This window comes from Sphaerodactylus townsendi, linkage group LG02 (genome assembly GCF_021028975.2).
Source record: "Sphaerodactylus townsendi isolate TG3544 linkage group LG02, MPM_Stown_v2.3, whole genome shotgun sequence".
In the NCBI taxonomy this organism is placed as follows: domain Eukaryota; kingdom Metazoa; phylum Chordata; class Lepidosauria; order Squamata; family Sphaerodactylidae; genus Sphaerodactylus; species Sphaerodactylus townsendi.
The window spans coordinates 63722378-63743167 of NC_059426.1; the positions used below are offsets into that span (position 1 = coordinate 63722378).

Sequence of the window (20790 nt, forward strand, 5' to 3'; positions counted from 1 at the left end):
CCGTGAAAGCCTTAGACAATAGTATGTCCAGTGCTTGATACCTTACAATGATTCTTCCAGTGTGGACAGTTGCCAAGTTTGGTTTGATCTAATTTAAATAAGGAAATTATAACGTGATGCCACAGTGTGCGTGGCTGCATTTTGAAGAATTCGTTAAGCTTTATGATCATCGGATGGATAAGCATGAGTCATCTGTCTCCTATTCAGAACCACCTTGAGTTTTAACAGTTTTCATTAATGCTTGCTCTAGGTGAATCTGAAGGTCTGCCTACTATCTGTCAGCCCAACAGTATGAGAACAGTTAATCATGGATGTCAGATACATGATCTGTAAGAATGATTGTGCACGATGACATACTGAGCATGCCAAACAGCAACGAGGCAAACTTGTGTCTTAACACTTAATTACAAATTCCTGTTTGCATAAGTTTTAATCTATTGTTTAAAAGAACTATTTCCCCCATACCACACTTTAACTGAAAAAGCTTGAATTTACGTGGCACAACCAGCATTCCTCATCACAACCTGTTTTTTAGTACAGTTGCCACATGATAAATGGATTTTGCATATACTGTTGCACATATCTTCACCATGTTTGCCGCAACATCTTTCTTTCCCCTTAGGCCTGGGCATGATTTTAACTCCTGCAATTGCATTAAAATCTCCTTGCTCTTTCAACAAGGCCAGTTTTGTACATAACTACCCTAAACATGAGCTAAACTATCTGAAGTAACACACTGACTAGTACCCACAATTATCAGGACCAGCCTAAAATATCTTGCTGCCCCCAAGTGGCTGCATGGTATAACCCCAGAAACCTTGGCTATATCACAGGAGGCTGGGCACAACCCTCAGATTGCACGTTGCTTCATGGCACCCCTAAATATATTGCTGCCCAAACAACCCAATGAGTTGCTTATGTGATTGGGCCAGCCCTGGTAGTTATATATCCAGCACAAAAATACAAACATTTGGAAAACAAAATAACAGTCAATAAGCTACATAAATATCACTGTGTACAGGGATAGAAAAGCTTTGGTTTTCAGTGATTCGCAAATGCATATGTACCATAAATACATGTGAGGAAATAACCAGCAATTAAGTATTGGTGTGCTGGCAGTAATACCTTTGCTATCCCAAAAATAACCACATGGACTTACATTCAAGCACATAAAGTTTTCTTTTTCCATAAGCATGGATATTTCCAAGAATATATTTAAAAATGAAAAAGGAACTATGTTGTAAATTTTGACCAATTCTCTTAAAAAATTTAAGCTGGCATCAGACACTCTGGTAAATAGGTGACTGAATAGATTACTAGGGCAGCTGACTCATTAGTACAGCATTAAATCTGGACAATGGCAGGAAGAAGATGTATGTTTTAATATCACAGCATTGCTTGAAAAGAACTCTGTTCACTGACACCACATTTGTTTTGTCTGTACAGAAACAATACTGCTGCCTGTTATAAGCAAATACTTTTCTTTAGTACAAAAAACGGTCTCAGAAATAGGTAGCCATTAGCAGCTCACCTGAATGCAGATGTATCTGGGGGGGCAGGAGCAGGGGGCATCTTGCAACCCACAGATTTCAACATTAAGATTCAAATTTGTGCTCACTCAACTTTCTCCCTGAAATCACTAGGACTTCAATATGCTTAGTTTGGCTGGATTTGCCTAAATGCTATATCCCAACTTTTAAAAGAGAAAGATTGATTTTTGTGTAACTTAAAAAAAAATCTTTAAGCACTTGTTAATGGAAAAAACCATGGTTCACGTAACATGGACAACCAACTCAAGCTCCCTGCAACCTTTGTCTATGAAGTGTACTATAGATAATGAATCTCAGCTTGCTTCAGTTTGAGATTTGGTGCTCTGTATGCTTCAAAGTCTGTTTATTGGTCGTGAATGACTGTCCTCATACAATGTAATTAATATGTAAACAAAAAAATTAAGGCATACAGATAAAAAGGCACTCTGAGATTTGTTTAATTTTTGTTATTAGTGTAACTTGAAGGATAGGTTTCCTTCTCTGATGTGCACTTCAAAAATGTTAGTACAACAATCCATTTAAAAGAAAGCACAACACTTTAAACACAAGGAACAGTTTACATTCCAAGTTCTTTAGGTAGACTTTAAATAATCCTGTAGCCTTCTTGTTTTAAGTTTCATTAGGGAACTTGATTTTCAAATAATTCCTTTTTTTAAGGTACCATCTCTAAAGATGGTAGCAAAATTCCATGGGAATCTTTTGTCCATGTTCTCTTCTCCTCACATCCAAATTTAGTCAAAGATATAGAAGTTTAAAACATATGCAGAACACAAATGAATGCTATCACTTTGGCAAACAAGGAAAGTAAAGCAGCCCAGGCTTGTGTATGAATTCCATGCACGCCATGCGGTATCTACAAAAAGTGAGGCTGGAAGCATGCACATGTGGGCAAAGAATGCTCCTTTACACTCAAAATGGGCAGCAATTAATGAAAAAAAACAGGAAACTATTAGTTAATGATCAAACGAGGAAACTATTTTAACATGGAATCTCCTTGATTCTTCAAATTAGATAACAACGCAGACTCTGAAAAAGGCCCCTGAATCTTTTTTACTTAACTACAGCTATGATGAACAAGCTGCTTTTGAAACCTAGGCTGTTTCAGAAGTAGTTTATTGCAGTAGGAGAAGCCAAAAGCTTGTTGCTGGTTGAATTAAAAGTAACAATTAATGTGTTGTCTAAGCTCTATTACTACAACAAGCAAAGGTCAGCTGGGAGGGTTAAGACACATGAAGGCATCATATTTTAAAGACATGGCAGAATGGTAATTTATGCTCACAGAGAAGCATTTTACTCTGATGTAGCCATCATTCTATCTGATTGAACAAGGTGTCAAATATGAAACCAACTTTTTCAATACATCTACTATTTGTTTAAAAAATATGTATGTCATCCCTCCAGTGACCTGCTAGACTCATATCTGCCATTAAAAACACAAAACATCCATGATTTTGAAATATTTCCGATAGTCTCTATGTTATTTGGATATTGCTTCCTACATTTCTGTTCATCCACTACTAGATCCTTATGAAACGGCATATAAAATTAAAACTAGCAATCTCCAGGAATCCAATTTTGTTCCACTGAGATGGATATGTGTGGCTGTTTTAAGCTTATTATATTAGGGACATAGGGACATTAAAATATACATCTTGAAAAGACTATAAGTATAATAACACAAGTATTTTTCTGTCCTATTTATCAAAATCTTGATGGGTAACAAACGATGGTTATTTGGGTTCCTTTCCACCAGACTTGCTGCCAAACAGTAAATCTCCCAATTATGCCCTTTTGCTTCAGTGACAAGTTTACATGAGGGTATAGGATATGCATATGATTTAATGCCATCCACGGAATCCCCAAGCAAGATAGAGAAAAGCATCCTTCCAGATGCTATTTGTATCACCCAAGCAGACTGAAAGAAGAGAATAGTAATTTGAAATTCTCCTCTGCAATCTTCAGGGAAAACCAGGAGCAGTAATAAGCCTACCACATCACAAAGCTACTTGAGTTGTAACATGGAAGTAGTGTGGGTTTTCAACTAAGTAAATGCCATCTGAATAACAGTACAGGATGTAGCTCAGTTTGAGAACCCCCTATCAGCAATATTTGTATTTCAGCAGTATTTTAAATTGCCATTGTCAAGACAAAATGCAGTAGTTTTTTTAAAGGCACAAAAACAGTCACCTTATTCTGTTAGCATTTTTCTCTCTCTTCAATCACTGGAAGACAGTGGCAATGCAGTTTAGAAGAGCAACTTGTACAGTGCAATGTAGATGATGAGAGGATCTGAATGCTGCCACAACCTTCAAATAGTTCCTTTTAGTAAGTCAGCACAGATTTAAAGTACATAGACATGGCACTTACATTCTCTCCAAAGTCTATTTTTTGTACTTTTTGGTAACAGAAGCAACCTTGTTAAGATTACATAAGCTGTTAAATTACATGTTTATACTTAATTAGTCAGAGCGAAAAACAAATGTAGATGTGGTTTGCATGTTCTGGATCACAGATGACTCTGATGTTCTTTAGAACAAAGTGGGAGCTACAGCACAGTCTATTACTTCAGTTACGAACAGGCCTAAATAAACAGGCTGTTGTGTAAAAATTAAATAGAGAATGGAAAATATGCAGCAAGTGAACTGAAATCATAAGGCATTTTTTTCATGTCCAGTACCACTGAGGTTGGCAGAGCCCTGGAAAGGCAGGAACCCATGTTTGTCTAGCCTGCTCCAGGTGTTGGCTTGTTTTGTCCTAAAGAACTACACACATCCAGACAGGCAAAAAGTCTGGCTTTAAAACCCTCTGTTGGGGTATTCTTTAACTATGACTATCTATAGCATAAGATGCCGTACTCTGAACATTGGCATATTTTTAATGACCAATTGGTTCAGTGAGGTTTTGTTCCACTTGCTCTAAGTTTCTAATTATATCAGAGAGCTCTTCACACTCTGCTCAGTTAGCTTTTTATGTCCTTGCACATTAATCAGCACAGTCGTACCTGCAGTGTTAAGCAACAATAACATTTTAAAAGGTCCCTTCCAATTGCTTAAATGTAAAGTCCTCTGCCCTTCAAGGGTTAAAACCAAGTGGCCTCCTAAGTTTTGTCTAGTAAGGAAGGCATCCCAGTCCTTACAGCTCCTACCACCACTAGAAGGGCTCTCTTGAGATGAACTCTTACTCCTCTCCTGTGCCAAGATCACACCATGAACAAGAATGGGAGAAAGACAACTGTCACATCTCACTGAAATTTGCCCTTGGCCCCTAGAAGCTGAATCAGCAGCCTTGGCACAGATGATTGGTAACCAAATGAAGGTAAACATGTTAAGGCAGATCCAGATTCCTAAAGCCAGCCTTGTATCTTGCAATCCAACATCAAGTTGCCTGTTTAGTCCCAATCAGTTTACTTCTCACTCACTCCCAGTCTTGGCTTTTGTGCATCTCAATAGGTGATGGAACGAACTCCCATGTAACTCACTTAAGGTCAAATTACAATTAAAAGCACTTTTCTTTACATGGTTAAACAGCCAAGTCACCCAGCCATTGGATAATTATTCCAGCACCCATTTATACTATGCATCTTAAGATGAATATTCCCAGACTAACATTTTTTAAAAGTCTGCATGTTTACGTGAGTAAGCAAGAGACTTCTGACAGTTACCGCTGTCTGACCCACTTTATGAAAAGTCATTCATGTTGTTAACAGCACAATTTTTAAAAGCTGTTGTTGTCCAGAGAGAAGGGAAGATATAAACATGCGCCTCAAGCTATGCAGCAAGAGCAAGACTTCCTTCTGTTCAATCGGGCTCGATTCAGCAACATATTACTGAGATCACTGAGAGACTGTGATGATTGTCCGCCTGCCAGATTTTAAAACACCAACCGATGAACAGAATGAGGAGCTCTGACTCTAAAAACCCCGACCCTTGCTTGGAATTGCTGGCATGCCAGGTTTCTCAGCTCAATCTACCCCCAGTCTATTGGTGGATCAAATCACACACATTTGCATATTTACGTAATTTGCCTGTTTGACACAGTTTGCATAGTTACAGCTCGATTGGTGTTTTAGAAGAATTTGGAAATATTGCAGAAGTCCATTATATGACCTGTAACACAACTGCCTTTTGTCCAACCACCATCTGATGCTCAAAATTCTATGTTCTTACTATATAGGTTGGTGTATATACAATAATCCTCATCCCCTAGCCATGGTCAAAGGATCACACATGGTCCCCCAAGCCTCTGGCCTTTTCTGCATGCCCAGCTTACCCAGATTTTCCCAGTGGTTGAATCATGCTTTCTGATCAATCATCCCTCCTTTGCCCTCATAGTTTTGGCATCTTTCCCCCTTGTCATTTCAGTTGTATTTATTCTGCATGGTACTGCAAAAAAAAAGTAGTGTTCCTGGTGGGGTCAGACATCAACTGTGACAGGGCAGGTGACAGTGCAGGACAGTCCTTTTTTTCTTTTTGCACAGGCACTCTAGTACTACTGAACAATCACATTAAGCTTCCTACTCAAAATGGATGCCCAAATCCACAGCATCAGCCACCATATGTTTAGGACCACCAACATTTATTCAACAACCCTGCCAATACTAAAATCTGAATCCACATTGTTGCTGCAAGCCTGCTTTGCCCTAACACATTTAAAAGTGGCCAGCACATGCTGCTATCAGTGAACTGTCTTTCCCTTGCTAATACAGTTCAATTTTCTCATTTTTTCCAAGTGTCATTTTGTCTTTTTGGGAAATCTAAGTGGATGAGTTGGGGGGGGGGGGAGAGGAGAGGCTTCATTTCCCATAGGAAAATACCAAGTACTTCTCCCACTCCCTAGAGTTCAGCAACACTAGCCCATGCAATACACACTGGATGACTTATGTGTCCTAGTGCTAACTTATTCTATCATTTTATCACTAATTCTATCATTAAAAAAATAAAAATAGCACAGTACATGAATAGAAGGATGGGAGGGCAACAACGACAATAACAATAATCCAGGCCCGGGGGTGGGGGTGGGGGGGTGGGGTGGACATGAAGAGAGAGAAGAGAGTGAGAGAGCTGCCAAAAAAGCTGTCTTAATTCACATCAATATCCCACCTACAGATGGCGAGAGGAGGGAGAACAGGGAGCCAGCGAGTTGAATGAAGGGGAGGAGGACAACAGGGGAGCTATGGGTGGGTGGGGGGCTGCTCTCATCTACCACGACTTGTTCCTTTTCTGCTGTCACCACCTCCACTTGGACTAGGTAAGATGGTACAGGGACAGAGGAGAGGTAGAAGAAGGGAAAAAGAGAGAGCGGAGAGAAAGGGGAAGGCGGGCAGCCTGCATGAATGTTGTGTGTCACTCTTGCTCACTCAAAGAACAAAACCAAAAATGAGTACATGGACAAGGACTGGGCACTTGGTGGGAAGGAGCAAAAACAAGTTTGGGGAATTTCGCTAATGCATTGAAAGTCCACCCTGAAATGGATGAAAAGAAATCACTGTTAAAGTGCTCAGAAGAAACAAGAAGAAAAAAACAAAGTGAAAATGTTTCAAAACCCAGAAGAAAAGATGTATAGAAATAAAAAAAACACATGCATTTGACAGCATAAAATGATGTAAACTCGTCAAGCAGAAAAGGCCTTGACAATGCAAATCCCTCTTTCTTGCTTTAAACCATCAACACTGACCTTAGCCATGCCTGCATTGCATCTGAAGAAGTGAGCGCTGACTTGCAGAAGCTCATGCTGGAGTAAATATTGCTAGTCTTTAAGGTGCCACTGGACAATTTTAAAATTCTTGCTATAATAAACTAAAGGGCTACCTCTCTGGATTGGCATGAAATTGAGAGCAGTTTGCACTTGGCCCCAAGTCTCTCTCTCACACACTCATAGTTAAAATTGTTCTGAATTTCACTGCTGCTCAGGATTGTGTTTCAAGAATAGAATATTTTAGATTAATAAAATACAGCCAGATTTGTACACATCTGTTGTTCTTCAGTGTTCAGCCCTTGATGCCTCTGTAAAGGCTGCCCTCAAGGATTTCCCTGGGAGTTTGATAACCACTTTTATAAAATGGAACTTCTGATCCTTCAACGATTTATTGCCACCAATAACTAAAATAACTCAGGAGACTTATATTCTACATGTATTTTTGAAGACAATATTATATTCAGATGCCTGAACTAAGATACACTCACTTGTGACAATAATCTCAAATATGAATCTTTGTTACTAATACTTAAGAGATATGCACAGGAGCATCCAGGCTGTTTTTAATTAGCTTCCCTGTGCCTTATAATAATTAGGAACGTAAATCTGAAAGACTGCCTATTTTCAAGTGAGTCTGCTCATTCTTTGCACTTGTTTTCCGAGGGCCTTTTAAAGAGTACTGCTTTCTGAGGTTCGATGGCTGGCAGCTGGAGAAGGGGTCTTTTCCATGGTGGCACTTCAACTGAGAATTACTCTTCCCACAAACATTCATATGGCACCAAGTCTATTAAGTTTAGGCACAATGTGACAGCTATCTAATTTACTCACACTTTTGGTGGTGTTTTCAGTTTGTTCTTTGTGGTGTTTTCTATTTCATACGCCCATGGATTTTTACAATTATGGTTCGGTTCTGTACTTTAATTTGTGAGTCACCTTTGGAACTCAGCAAGTTGAAAAGGTGGAATAAAGATATTATAATGAATTATAAATAAATAAATAAATAATTTTGTCTACTCTATGTCAAAAGCTAGAATTCTACAACTTGGAAAACCAAATTCTGCATGCTCACCATGATGCAAATACTATTCCTCGAGAGATCAAATGTGAATTTTATCGACACAACCCTGTTCAACATCATCAGTAATGGTAAGCTTATTTTAGATACTGCTACCCATTCTAAGCTAGGTATTCTAAATTGTAACAGAATAGAGAGACAGAAAAGGGAAGACTGGATCTTATGCAATATTACACAACAGGGCAAGACAGATAGGACAGTAGGTCAGGCTTGTACAGTCAATTGTGAAACATCCTTAAAACTTCCTATTGATGCCCCACCCTGATCTCTTCTAGTCTCACATCTTAGCAAACCCTGGCTTTGATTTTTAAAGCTGACTTCCACTGTGGAGACTAGAAACATGCTCCTTTTAAACATGAAAGTCAACGTATGGAGAATGTGATGCATGCACTTTGGGATGAACTAGCTGTCAACTCAAAACGTGATTATTCCACACAGCCAGTTAGTTCCCTAGCTACGGAGACACTATCCTTCAAGGTTTGTATTCTAGAGAAATACTTATCTACAGTAATCTGTGTACCTAAGATTCGTGATCTGTACTCCCCATGCATCAGAATGTTGCAACTCCTACATGACCCTTGAACTGGTCAGCTAGGGGGACTTTCTTGTCTATCTTAAGAAGAAATCATAAAATGCTTACTTGGAATATGCTAGTCAGATGCCATCATTTCCACAATGCACCCTGCCCTGAAGAATGTTTCAGCTTTACATATCACTTTCTACATATGAAAGACTGATTTAGAAACTGAAGCACAACCAAGACCACTAAAGGTAATGACCTACATACTAGAAAGAGCAATTAAACATATTTTCCTCTTCTTCCATCTGCTAGCAACTTGTATATTTCCTCTGTATCTGAAGTTAGTCAGCAAGGCTAGAAAAAAATGACAATTCCTGACAGTCCAAACTATTCCCGCCCCACCCACCCCCACCTAAATCAGGAATGAATATGTACTAAAGTGCTTAATGCGAACCACATCAGTACATTGCTGAAAGAAACAGATTCTACCTCTAAATGGAGAACACAATCTGCATTCTAAAATAAAAAAGAGATTGTTAACAATCTATACAAAATAATCAAGAGAAAAGTTCTCTATTGTCTTTTCTCAACTTGGCGTAAAAGAACAAAAAACCCAAAGTGCAGTAAGAAACTAAACGCAGTAGGTGAGAGCTGAGTTGAGGCGGGCCATCAGTGATAATGTGCAAATGTGTGTCTTAGCAGTTCATCCGCTGATGGTCGTAACTTTGCCTCGGTAAAAATACGCTTTAGGAAATCTCGACCATGATCTGAGACGTGTGGTGGCAGCTGGGGATTGGTTGGCTGGGTGGCAATTTTAAAGATGGCTGCCATGGCTTCAAACTCTGCCCAGGGCGGTTTTTCAGTGAGCATTTCCACCACTGTACAGCCTACACTCCTGCAACAGGCAAGAATGAAAGTGAGTTATTGTAGACTAATATCCTTCCAGGCACCTGAAGGAAGAAGACAAGGATTCTCAAAGACCACCATTCAAAATGTACTGTTTCTTCTGCAAATATCAGAGCCTGCATAATTGGCTTTCTGTCACATTAAATCACACAGCTACAACAAATTTTTTTAGGCCAAAATAAACATTCAGAGTTATATCATTCTTTCTTAGTAGGAAGGACACACAGACCTAGCTTGCAGTGGAGACCATCAAACCCCACTAAAGCATCTGGCCATGTCTCTTTGGAATAAGGTGACAAAAAGGACAATGTCACCATAGTAAACCTTGGTTTTTAAAAAAGCGAAGCTCTGGTGGTTCTCAGCTGCTTAAAAAATCTTCTTCAATGCATGCATTAGACCTCTTCTCATTTCTATATCAGTCATTTCATAGAACTGAGCAGATATGACTAATAATATGATCCTGCTTACCAATCTCATGTCTGGGTCAGACAGGTTTGGTTGTCAAGACTTAGTCCAAGGCTACCATGCTCACCTGTACTCAGTTGGAGCCTCAGCTGGAGAGGCAAGGGATGTAACTCTCTCTCAGCTACATTCTGTGTGTGCTACAAGTCCTCTTCCTTAGCTCTAAGAAGCTGGAGTAAACACCCTCCAGAAGTGGCAGCATGCCTCTCCTTATAAATTCTCCCCCATCTGCTATGACAAGGCTCTGGCTGTTGTACCAATGTTTTCTTCCTTCTCTCTGTAACTTTTATTTTGTTGGATTTATATCCTGCCCCATCCCTGGAGTTTTAAATTCAACTACATGATAGCAATGTCAAGTACATAAACAGTCAACAATAGAACAAAATCTACCGTAAAACTGATGAAATAGCATTTAGAGTTAAAGTCTGTGCAAATGACTTATTTTCATATGAGTACGAAACATACCAGATATCTGCTTTCCTCCCATAACCTTCTCCACTGATAACTTCCGGACTCATCCAGTAAGGAGTTCCTGTGGCAGATTTCATTCCCGTGCCAGAAAGACAAATTGTTTGCAGTCGCTTGCTGGCACCAAAATCACCCAACTTAACATTTCCTGCGGAGTCCCGAAGAATATTTGCTCCTGAAAAATATTTTTTAAAATACCAATGGCTGTGCATTTGCCAGTAAACAGCCCTACTCTGTATAATATGTAATTCCACAATGTCAGCAGAATGTTAAATGAAACTGCATGCAAATTTATTTAATTTTTGGATGCAAGTACCACTGATTCCATAAACAAATTTTAGATTAACCACACAGTACACTATAGTTGTCATGAATCATCATCTAGCAACTACCTTCATGGCTGCTTTGGGAAGCCTATCTAGGCAAAAAGAACGGAGACTGGGAATTAATGCAGTTCCTATTACAAAACCCATAAAGCTATGAGGAAGGTGTGGCTGTATCTACAGTTTGTTTTATTTTCCTAGACAGATATTTCTAAAAGTCCTTTGCATGTAATGACAGGGTACTTTATAAATATGGCATAACATAAAGCAGTCAAGACAACTGACAACCAGTTCAAATTTCAATTCAGCTATGCACTCACTTTGTGGTGCTAGCCAAGATACTATCTGTTCAACCAAAGACCACCATCTGCAAGTGGTGGTGATGGTGATAGTGGCTAACATTACCAGGTGTAATTATGGAGCACTTTTAACAATTATGAATCACTTTTAACATTTAGAGCAGCATTATATGAATACTAAATACTGGAATAGATCCAATGACTGTCTTGCACTAAGTGAGGAGACTCTCTCCATCAGAGGAAGAGGCCGCTCTCAAAAATGAATAATTGGGTCGTTTCCCCCCACCCCGTTATCAGACTGCTGAGACAGAGCAATTTTTTCCCACCCAGGTTTATTCAATGAACTCCTTTGTGGTGAAATTTCAAGCAACAGAAAAAGAGATTGGATAGTACAAAGGGGAAGAAATCCCACTTATTAACAGCCATATCAAATTAAATGTAGTTTAGTGATTTGCTTCCAGAGCACTGTAACAGAATTTTGATAAAGCAATATGAGTGACAGTCTATTTTTGTTTCTCAGTAGGTCAGTTCTTGCTTTGTAACCTGAATCACTGCCAACCATTCTTATAGCAAGAATGGTCTAACACAACCTCTAAAAATTTGCTTTTCAAAAATTTATGTTACTTCTTTGCAGCTGAGTAAGCAAGCAATTACCAACCCCCCAACATTACCTTTAATATCTCTATGTACAATCATGTTACTGTGCAAATAGTGAACTCCTTCCAAAATCTGCCGGGTATACTTTCGAGTCACATTTTCCGTAAGTGCACCATACGCCTTCAGCTGATCTTTAATTGAGCCCTATATGCAAAAGGAAAAAAAATTACACACATTGCAATAGCCTGCTTTAATAGTAGAACTGCCTCTCTGGAAGACCATTAAGAAAAAATATTGCCTTTAAACTATTTGATTCTATCTATACAGAAACAAGTCTTTAAAAATCTCTTCTCATCTAAGATCGGAGAAAATACATGTATGGTTAAGAAATCCAAATGGCATTTGAAAAGGCTATTGACATAATGCTGTTGAACAGACACGACACAGCAAGGTTTACTCTAAAATAAGCAATCTGAAGATGTACAAAGTACAACTTCTGCCCATCTAAGAGAACCTCAAGCACAGCAGAAAGTTACATATTGCTGTTAACATCAGCTACTCAAAGTAAGAACCCAAATGGGGCAATTCCTATAGCTCCACACACTTTGCTATGTCACTAGATGCGGGCTTTTTCTTTCCAGGAAGCAGCGTTCTACATGATGGCCACATGCTTAGATAGTCTGTTTTCATGTCCCTTTCACCAGACCACATTTTTATTAGGTCAAAAGACAATACAAACTGAAAGTTGATAATAGTTAAGATGACCACATTTAACCAAACTGTTTAAAGTGTACCACTGGGATCAAACTAATTATTTAAGACAATCACAGCTGGAAAATCACAATTAAACATATCCTTATTTGCCAGTTCTGTCATCACTGTGCACTTTCTCCTCTCCTCATACGTTACAATTACTAACTTCCTGGTTTTCAGCAAACCCAAGCTTGGCATTACATTTGAACTAACAAACTCTGGTTTGCACCTGTGATCTAAATTAGTTGTTCCCTGGTTTGTAGGTAGCACACAGGGAAAGGATGGAGCATAGATCTCCCAACTTGCTCATATGATGGAAAACCACGCTTTGATGTTATATCTAAATCAAGTCAATGAAATAAGGATGCCAAATATGGTTCACATGAAAGAAATACCTAGGAATGATGGGTGTAACTTGCCATTTAGGCTGAATACATGATAAATAAGAGTCAGCCACTAATGCAGTCAGAAGGAGGACTGTATAAAGGCTTCCTGTTGGCAAGCAATACAAAACACTGTGTACCGTCAAACAGATAAGTTCTAAAAAGCATCCTGTATGCAAACTGATTCATTTGATGGTGCATACACACTGTAGAAATTGATCTTTGGCTTACCCCTGGCATATATTCCATGAATATAGAGAGTGTTCTTTCTGGGGGGTCCCTCAAGCAGCCATAATACTGAACAATCCTCTCATGCAGTAGGTTTTTCAACAGCTGAATCTCACATTCAAGTGCATTCACTTCCTGAAAAGCAAGAATATACTAAAATATACTGGAGTTTAGTAGACTAAACTTGGGAGATTTCAGATACAGTCTGAATCTCAAAGAAGCTACAGAGATGCCCATCAAGTTGCTCAGTATTGTTTGTTTATTTAAAGCACTTCTATACTACCTTTCTACCCAACTCAGATTCCCAATGCGGCAAATGTTTCAAACATAAATATTTTTTAAAACAAAACATCACAAACACTAAGGCACACAAACATGGAGGAAGGAAGGTTAATAAGAGTTAGTGAGAGAATGCCAAACAAAACCAAAAACTCTTCACCAACTCGTGAAAGATAAAGCTCTCCCTGGGGAAGGAGTCCCAACGTTCTAGCATCACAGCCTAAAAGGCACTTTCTCAGTTTGTCATCTGTCTAGCCTCAGATGATGAAAGCGACCAAATTAGGGTGTGTGAAGATAAACAGTGGTCAGGTACAGTCCTAAAGGCAGTTTGTCCCAATCTATATAGGTCTTTAAAGGTCAACATAGAACCTTGAATTGGGCATGGAAGCAAATTGGGAGCCAGTGTAGCTGGAATAAGACTGGAGTGAAATAGTCTGCCACTTGACTTACTCCAGTAAACTTTCTGGCCACAACATTCTGTACTAACTTCAACTTACAAATAGTCTTCAAGGGCAGCCCCTTGAAGGGGGCATTGTAGTACTCTCATACAGGGCATGAACCATTCAACTGCTCCTATTAATTTCAATGAGAAACATAGGAACAGTTCTCAATTCGTTGTGTTTCAGTACTCCTTCCTGACTCACTGCAGTGATAAAAAGTGGATTCTACCATTGACATTCATACATTTTATCAGATTGTAAAGTACAATGCAACTAATTTTTCCCTTAGCTGTGTCAAAGATACAAACTGTGAATGGTGCATGAGCAGTGGTAAGACGTTATATTTCAAGTCAGAAAAAAACAGCAGTCCTGAATGTACATACAGGAGAGCCACTTGACAAGGACAATAACATCAACTAAAAAACTAGCCATGGGATTGGATCCTAGGACTCCATCCTGCTAACAGTGGAAGGTTCTTCCATTGTGGGAAGAGGTTCCAACCAAAGTTTCTAGGACACAATACTCTGGAAGTGATGAGGTAATCTACACATTTGATTGTAGCCAACAGATCACTACAATCATTTTCATTTGCGAATTCTTTCCATTGTGCCAATGAAACGAGACAGACAAGACTGTAGTATACTCTTTCAATTATTTCATAGGCAGAAATAAGAGCCTACAAAATTCACATTCTAGACTGTATGGCTTTATTTTCCACTGAACCATCAAGCTCTCCTTGATGGCGCAGCAGTGTCGTAGTGGTTAAGAGCAGGTGTACTCTAATCTGGAGGAACCGGGTATGATTTTCTGCTCTGCTGCCTGAGCTGTGGAGGCTTATCTGGGAAATTCAGATTAGCCTGTCCACTCCAACACATGCCAGCTGGGTGACCTTGGGCTAGTCGCAGTTCTTCTGAGTTCTCTCAGCCCCACCTACCTCACAGGGTGTTTGTTGTGAGGGGGGAAGGGAAAGGAGTTTGTAAGCCCCTTTGAGTCTCCTACAGGAGAGAAAGAGGGGATATAAATCCACACTCTTCTTCATTACAGGAGAGAAAGGGGAGATATAAATCCAACTCTTCTTCTTCCTCTACAAACATTAATGTTCACTTCAAGATGAAATCAGAAGCTTACATGTCCTTTGCACACTTCAATGAAGTGGAAACAATTAAAAGGCACAGGTGTTTGAGTGCACACAGATCTATCAGTTAAGAACAAGCATCTCTTCATTAAGACAGATAACTGCCTGCTTCAGAGGCAAGGAATTTCTGATGCGCCTTTCCCAGTTCTCTTACCTTGCTGGTCTCTGGGCTATCAGGATCAAACTGAACTTGTTTGACAGCCAGTTCTCGTCCTGTGTCCGCATCATAGCACAAGTAAACTCTGCCAAATGCACCCTGGCCCAATAATTTACCAAGTCTCCAATTTGTTGGTGCTCTCGGTGCTGAAAGTAGAAAGGGTTTTTACATATTAAGTCATTCAAAGAAAAGTATCAAAGGACACGCCCTTCAGAATGTTTCTTAACTTTTCATGTAAGCAGCACAAACCTATTAAATTGTTATGTTTTATAACCCCGGGTTTTAATATTTACTTATCTCCGGAAGTTTATCTATGACCCAAACTAATCTAAACTAGTTTTATATTTCTACTATTTATTAAAGAAACTCCTATGAAATGTTGCTTACTAATGAAACTAAATAAGCTAAAAATCAAAGGGATCCCATTTACCTGTCTTGTAGACCAAACAAGCTGAACATGTTTATCTTCAAACGCTCAGTACATATAACCAATATATTTCATCAAGTGTGGCAGTACCATTAATGCATGGACTAACAACATCTCCTGAAATTGATCTGTGCAATTAAGAACATAAAAATCTTGCTATTTTGGACTGAGTAGCCACCTAACAAGCCTGTAACTATGTTTAAGTAATTACAATTCTGCTGTATTGACTTAGTGGATAATTAAGGATGCAGCCAGATGTGGAAAATCCACCAGGTGTGGTTCCACTTACACAAAGGGAAAGGGACAAGGCAGGATCCAACTTAACAAGTGTAATATTTTTCCTTACAGCGGCTAGGAGGGCTGATATCCATTACAGTCAGGGTAGGATTGTCTATGTCGCTTCCTCTTCTCCGCATCCGGCCATCCTCATATTCTGGAGTGAAAACACTGCTCCCGCTGCTTGTGCTCAGTGAGTGATCTGTTGGGCTGAAACTAACTGGGGAGCGTAGGCTGTTTCCCTGGGTCCTTCTAGCCCTTGGAAAAGTTTTACGGCCTATAGAGAGGAATAAGAAAGCCACACAATGGACTATCACAGAACATCAGCTTCACTGTGTTTTCCAGAGGAAGCAAGCAAAAACAGGTTCCAAAATAGATCTGATGTCATACTGTAGGCCTTAACATCAAATACAACTGCAAAGAGTGTGCAGTATTAATAACCCCAGACATATGATCTCCTCTCTGGAAGAAGAAAAGAGGTAGTACTATTATCATCGCTTCTTAGGAAATTACACATGCAAGTAACAGATCCAGGGGTACTGATGGACAGGACACCAACATTCCAGGGGGCTCTGGTCAGCTTAGGGCCCATGAAATTTGCTAGGTGATACAATTTATTTCCAAATGGTGTTTAAGTGGTACCCGGATGATGTGACACAGTGGCTGCGATGAATGGCCAGAGGCCCTGCCCCTTTCTGTCAGCCACCGCACCCCTATATACCTGTTTAGTGTGTGGGCAGATCATACAACCACCAATCAGGGCCTATGGATGGCAAAGGAAGCCCAATGAGAAAGGTAAAGATAGAAAAAACTGATACATTGTCAGCTCAGATCAGATAGGGTTTGTGCCTTCAGCATCAGTTGGGAGAGCTGCTGTCTCAGGAGACTATATAGGTCTCAATAGTCTGTTCTGAGTGCAAGAAAGTTAAATGAATGAATGTTTGGAGACAGAGTTCTTACAAAGGATAGGATGAAACTCCCCTTTCAGGACTCTTTGGAAGTCTCAGAGTTTATCTTTTATGACAAAGCAGGCTAGTATAGTGAATGCTTCAAAAAGAGACTGCAGCTATCTCAAATTCCAATTTCTGAGGGAGAGAGAGAGACAAGAGGCAGCTGGAGCAACTAAAGACGTGTAAGCAGGAGCAGGGCAGGAGTATCTGGAGGTTTCAAAAGTGGCTGCCAAGGGAAGGACTGAGAGAGCTTTGGCCAACTCCAAGGCAAGAGGTTACACACAGCTGTGGAAAGCAGCAGAAGAGGATGACAGATGACAGATAGAGAGCTGTGAAATAAAGCTGAGCAGAGCAAACAGCTACAATGGCTGGGGAGAGAAAGGCGAGCACCAAGACGGCCTTTTAGCCAAGGGAAGACGACAGCAAAGGAAGGGATGTGGGCACAGAGTTCTTGAGACTGTACTGGGTATACTAGGGTGCCAACTGAAAATAAAGCAAAGCAATGCAGATGGTCAGTGAAGAGCTTGGGAGAGTGACCCCTGCTGGCTAGAACTCCTGGTCTGAGACCAGTTGAACCATAAGCTATTTCAATAACATTCAGGAATCTGTTTCATTCATTAAACTTGAACACATGCATAAAGTGATTCTGAAAAGTTGCTTCTGGTAATAATCCAACAGAACAATCCTAACTGAAGTTATGCGCTTCTAAGACCAGTCAACAGGTGCAGGCAAATCACATTTCTAGATTAGGAGATCTGCATCCCAATATCATGCAGGTTATTGCAAAGTAAATCCCTTTAAGAGGGTTTTCTTCCAAGGACAGAAGTACAATTTCAATTTATATATTTATTTTAATTCATAGTGCAAACTAGAAGCCTCTATGAGTCAACGACAGTTGACTACAGGTTTGATTAAAGGCTTGACTCCCAACTCAGCCTTGGAAACTTCCTAGGTGACCCTGGGCCAGTCTTATACCCTACACTACATCACAAAATTGTTATCAGGATAAAATGAAGAATACCCATGGGGGATAAAGGCAAAGTATAAAGGAACTAAAGTAAACTCTTTTTCAAATGGCTGTCAATCTTATAAAATAAACCAAAAAATCAATTTCTGAACTAGAAAAGATCAGGAAAAAATGAAAAGCGTATAACTACAGTGAACCCTTGGTTTTTGTCGGTAAACCGTCCGAAAACAATTGGCAAAATTCAAAACTGACAAATACCGAGGCAATGATTCCCATAGGAAATTTCCATAGGAAATTAGCAGCGAGGTCACGTGGGCCCGGCAACGAAAGCGGAGAAAATCCAATGAAATCCGAGGCAACCAACGGAAACTGAGACAAAATTTTCACGGAAAAAATCGATGAATACCGAAACTGACAATAACCGACATCAAAACCGAGATTTCACTGTATATGCTTATTTAATCGTGCAATTCATAATGACTTTGATCAGTATACATCCACCAACAGTGTTGTAAAAGCCATCATTGTAATCTTGGTGATGGTACATCACTCACCATCATTGTAATCTTGGTGATGGTATGAAATATGATACCTTCGAGGGTAAGTTCCACCTTTTCCAAACTTCTCAAATATTGGGAGGTCATAATCTGAAAGGGAACAATAATGTTACCATGTGGTTTTCTTATTCAGTAATCTAATTAGAACAAAGAGAGGACTTAATCATGACTTCAAGCACCTTCAGATGTATTTTTTATTTCTTTTTATTGGGATATTTTAAAAAGCACCACCTTATCAGAAAAAAAGAAAAATATGCAGAATACATTTAAATTCATGACAGTCAATGTTCTTCTTATAATTAATTATATAGTATGCCAAAGTAAAGGAACCAAACCTATTTATATCAGTGACGCTTTCTGTTTGATTAAATTGTTGAAAGATTTTGAAAAACTTCACCAGCTTCCTTCTTCCTTTTCTGTCTGTTCCCCTATATCTGTATCTTCTGTCAATGATCCAGTTTTTAGAATACAACAGGAAGGAAGGGGAGCAAAAGAACCACTTTGATACAATCATTTTTCCTATTATTAAGGTTTGAACCAGTCTACAGCTTTTTCCCTCTTTTCTTCCAGTCAGCCAAGAAGTACGCAGGCAAGATATACGCGAGGTAAGAATTTGTTAAAAATTTGGTAGTACAGATATGTTCTTTCCAGAGGTTTTGTCTACTAGCCAACAACCCAAAAGATGGTGTTTGCAGGTTGCACAAGTAGAGAACCTGCCGCTTTATTAGCCACCTTGCTCGTTATACAAGCTGTACTGTTAGAAAAGACTTGAGGTAATAGTTAGACTTAACAAAATTAATTTACTCATTTAGTTCAAGATCAAATTTAACGGGAACAGGTCTGAGAACAACAGCACAGCTCCATTGGGGGCTTATAAATGTACGTTTAATCTTATGGATAAGGGTATGGCACAGGGTTGTATTCTTGCATTCTGTACTTCTGCCATAGCAACCTGAGACCAAGAGAAATAGGACTACAGTTTGTTACATTTCTTGTACATATCCAGAGACACATTCAAATTACAACAAAGTTTTAACTGCACCCATGCACATTTATTTTACCTACCAGAAATTTCTTGGTGGTTATCTGGATAGCTCTGTGCTCTTGGCATTCGAGATTTGGGATAGCTGTCTCTAGGGACACAAACAACGGTGGACTATTTTAGCCTTTTGCAATGAGCCATCTCAATGCTCTTATATTTTATGGCTAACAGTTTTAAAGAATGCAAGAAAAAGTTGTGCAAAATACAAGTGGTTCTTACCCATCTAAGGGGCTGTCAAGAGAGGGGCAGCTTCCAGAGCCAGAGTTTTCAGGACTACTCAGTGATAATGGGTCCAACATCTGGAAGAAAGTGCAACAGACTGAAGAATGATCAACAACATGATACTTTAGTCAAACTGCGCAATGATTTTATTGTTCAAAAGATAACCCCTAAACTTCAGGCATCTGAACAACTGCTAGGAGCCGTGGGTGATACCTCTGTCAGTAATCACAAGCAGAGACTGAACTGCAAATTAAAAGGGTGTAGACATACAGCAGAAAACTAGAAAGACAGGAACTGTGTTTCCATATATGGGTGAGGGGTCTTGCTCTCAAAGAGTGCCATTAATCTTGACTTTATTGTACATATTAAATGCAGCTTCTACATCCCTAAATGGCACCCACATGAAAACCCGCAGGGATCAAACCCTTGACGCAAAATAAAATGAATGAGATCTCAATCACTTTCCCGGATACAAAGGAACCAAGGGAACTTTGAAAATGTAACCCTCTGTGGAAGGAGAAGATTCTCTGCCCAATGAAGGGGAGGAATTGCCTGGACAACAGAGGAGTTTGGCCCTCCTTCTGACAGCAGCCTCTGTCACCAGAGACAAAGAAGTTCAATACTGAGGGGAGCAGAAGCTTCCATGTCAAGAGGCCCCTGGGCTCCTACCCCAACTGTATAATGAACTGGGCCTAGGTGGGAACATTGATGGTCAATATCAAGGAGACCGTCCATCTCAAGCAGGTATGGCACAGTGTTGAGAAGGAGACAGTGTTTGACAACAGTTGCCTGATGAGCTGGGAAATCAGACTGTGGATGTGTTGACAAAGAGCCTCAGACTGGCCTTTAATGCACCACATGATCTGAGTGGGCCTTTGGGGTAAATTGCAAACAGTATTTACAGGGGTCGTTCTCCCAGTCATAGAAGACAAAGGGAACAGTGTTATTTTTGTACTGCACTTGGCACATGTTAAAAAGACGCTTTTTGCAATGTTTCTTATTTTTAAAAGAGATTGGACAGACTGAGGCGACAAAAAACTCACTGAGAAGACTAGCTGTCAGAGATGCTGGAAGTCTGAC

The 20790-nt window shown here is 39.6% G+C and overlaps 1 protein-coding gene across 1 annotated transcript in view; it reads right to left on the reverse strand.

Moving 5' to 3' along the window:
- The window catches only part of MAP3K2 (mitogen-activated protein kinase kinase kinase 2), a 43493-nt gene continuing 22703 nt past the window's right edge, over positions 1 to 20790 (reverse strand). The window contains exons 9-17 of the mRNA XM_048483634.1: positions 19708 to 19787; positions 19512 to 19579; positions 18444 to 18536; positions 16043 to 16249; positions 15267 to 15415; positions 13262 to 13393; positions 11969 to 12098; positions 10673 to 10850; positions 1 to 9734 (exon numbers count right to left, since the gene is read on the reverse strand). Coding sequence (XP_048339591.1) covers positions 9509 to 9734; positions 10673 to 10850; positions 11969 to 12098; positions 13262 to 13393; positions 15267 to 15415; positions 16043 to 16249; positions 18444 to 18536; positions 19512 to 19579; positions 19708 to 19787 — 1263 coding nt within the window. The 3' untranslated portion in view covers positions 1 to 9508. The remainder of the gene's footprint in view (positions 9735 to 10672; positions 10851 to 11968; positions 12099 to 13261; positions 13394 to 15266; positions 15416 to 16042; positions 16250 to 18443; positions 18537 to 19511; positions 19580 to 19707; positions 19788 to 20790) is intronic.